The sequence below is a fragment of the Atta cephalotes genome (assembly GCF_000143395.1).
Source record: "Atta cephalotes unplaced genomic scaffold scaffold00037, whole genome shotgun sequence".
NCBI classification, from domain to species: domain Eukaryota; kingdom Metazoa; phylum Arthropoda; class Insecta; order Hymenoptera; family Formicidae; genus Atta; species Atta cephalotes.
In genome coordinates this window covers 270,049-270,730 of record NW_012130101.1, presented here as the reverse complement: position 1 = coordinate 270,730, position 682 = coordinate 270,049, and the positions used below count along the sequence as shown (strand labels likewise).

General features: G+C 32.1%; 1 protein-coding gene across 1 annotated transcript in view; it reads right to left on the bottom strand.

Moving 5' to 3' along the window:
- Window positions 1-136: 136 nt before the first annotated feature.
- The window catches only part of LOC105621806 (protein starmaker-like), a 2,531-nt gene continuing 1,985 nt past the window's right edge, over window positions 137-682 (bottom strand). Inside the window, exons 4-5 of the mRNA XM_012203258.1 lie at window positions 402-563; window positions 137-209 (exon numbers count right to left, since the gene is read on the bottom strand). Of these exons, the coding sequence (XP_012058648.1) occupies window positions 137-209; window positions 402-563 (235 nt within the window). The remainder of the gene's footprint in view (window positions 210-401; window positions 564-682) is intronic.

The window sequence follows — 682 nt, the reverse complement described above, 5'->3', positions numbered from 1 at the left end:
AAGTTGTCGATGTATCTTGTTCAACAGTTTATTGGGTACTTATTTTACTTGGTTTTAAGATCAAATTCAACTGTTTTAAAATCTATTCGGATTGCTTTGAGATTAACTTCTATTGCGGAAGTGATTGTTACGCATCTTATTGGTTAACATCCATGTCCTCAAGTTCTACATTTCCGTCATAATTATCATCTTTATCAGAATAGCTATCACTATCAAAATCATTATTAATTGAGTTTGTAATAAATACAGTATGAAGCATACAAAGTTGAGAAGGTGTCGATGTAATTTGTTCAACAATTTATTGGGTACTTGCTGTACTTGGATTTAAGATCAAATTCAACTGTTTTAAGACCAAGTTGGATTGCTTTAAAATTAACTACTATTGCGGCAGTGATTATTACGGCTCTTGTATATTAACATCCATGTTCTCAAGATCTACATTTCCATCATTATTATCTTTCGTATCGGAATTGCTATCCATATCAGAATGGCTATTCGTATCAGAATAACTATCCGTATCAGAATAGCTATCCGTATCAGAATAGTTATCCGTATCAGAATACCTGTCCGTATCAGAATTATTATTAGTTGAGCTTGCGGTAAATACTGTAGAAGGCATACAAAGTTGCGAATTTGTGATGTAACTTGTTCAACAATTTATTGGATACTTGTTGTACTTGAA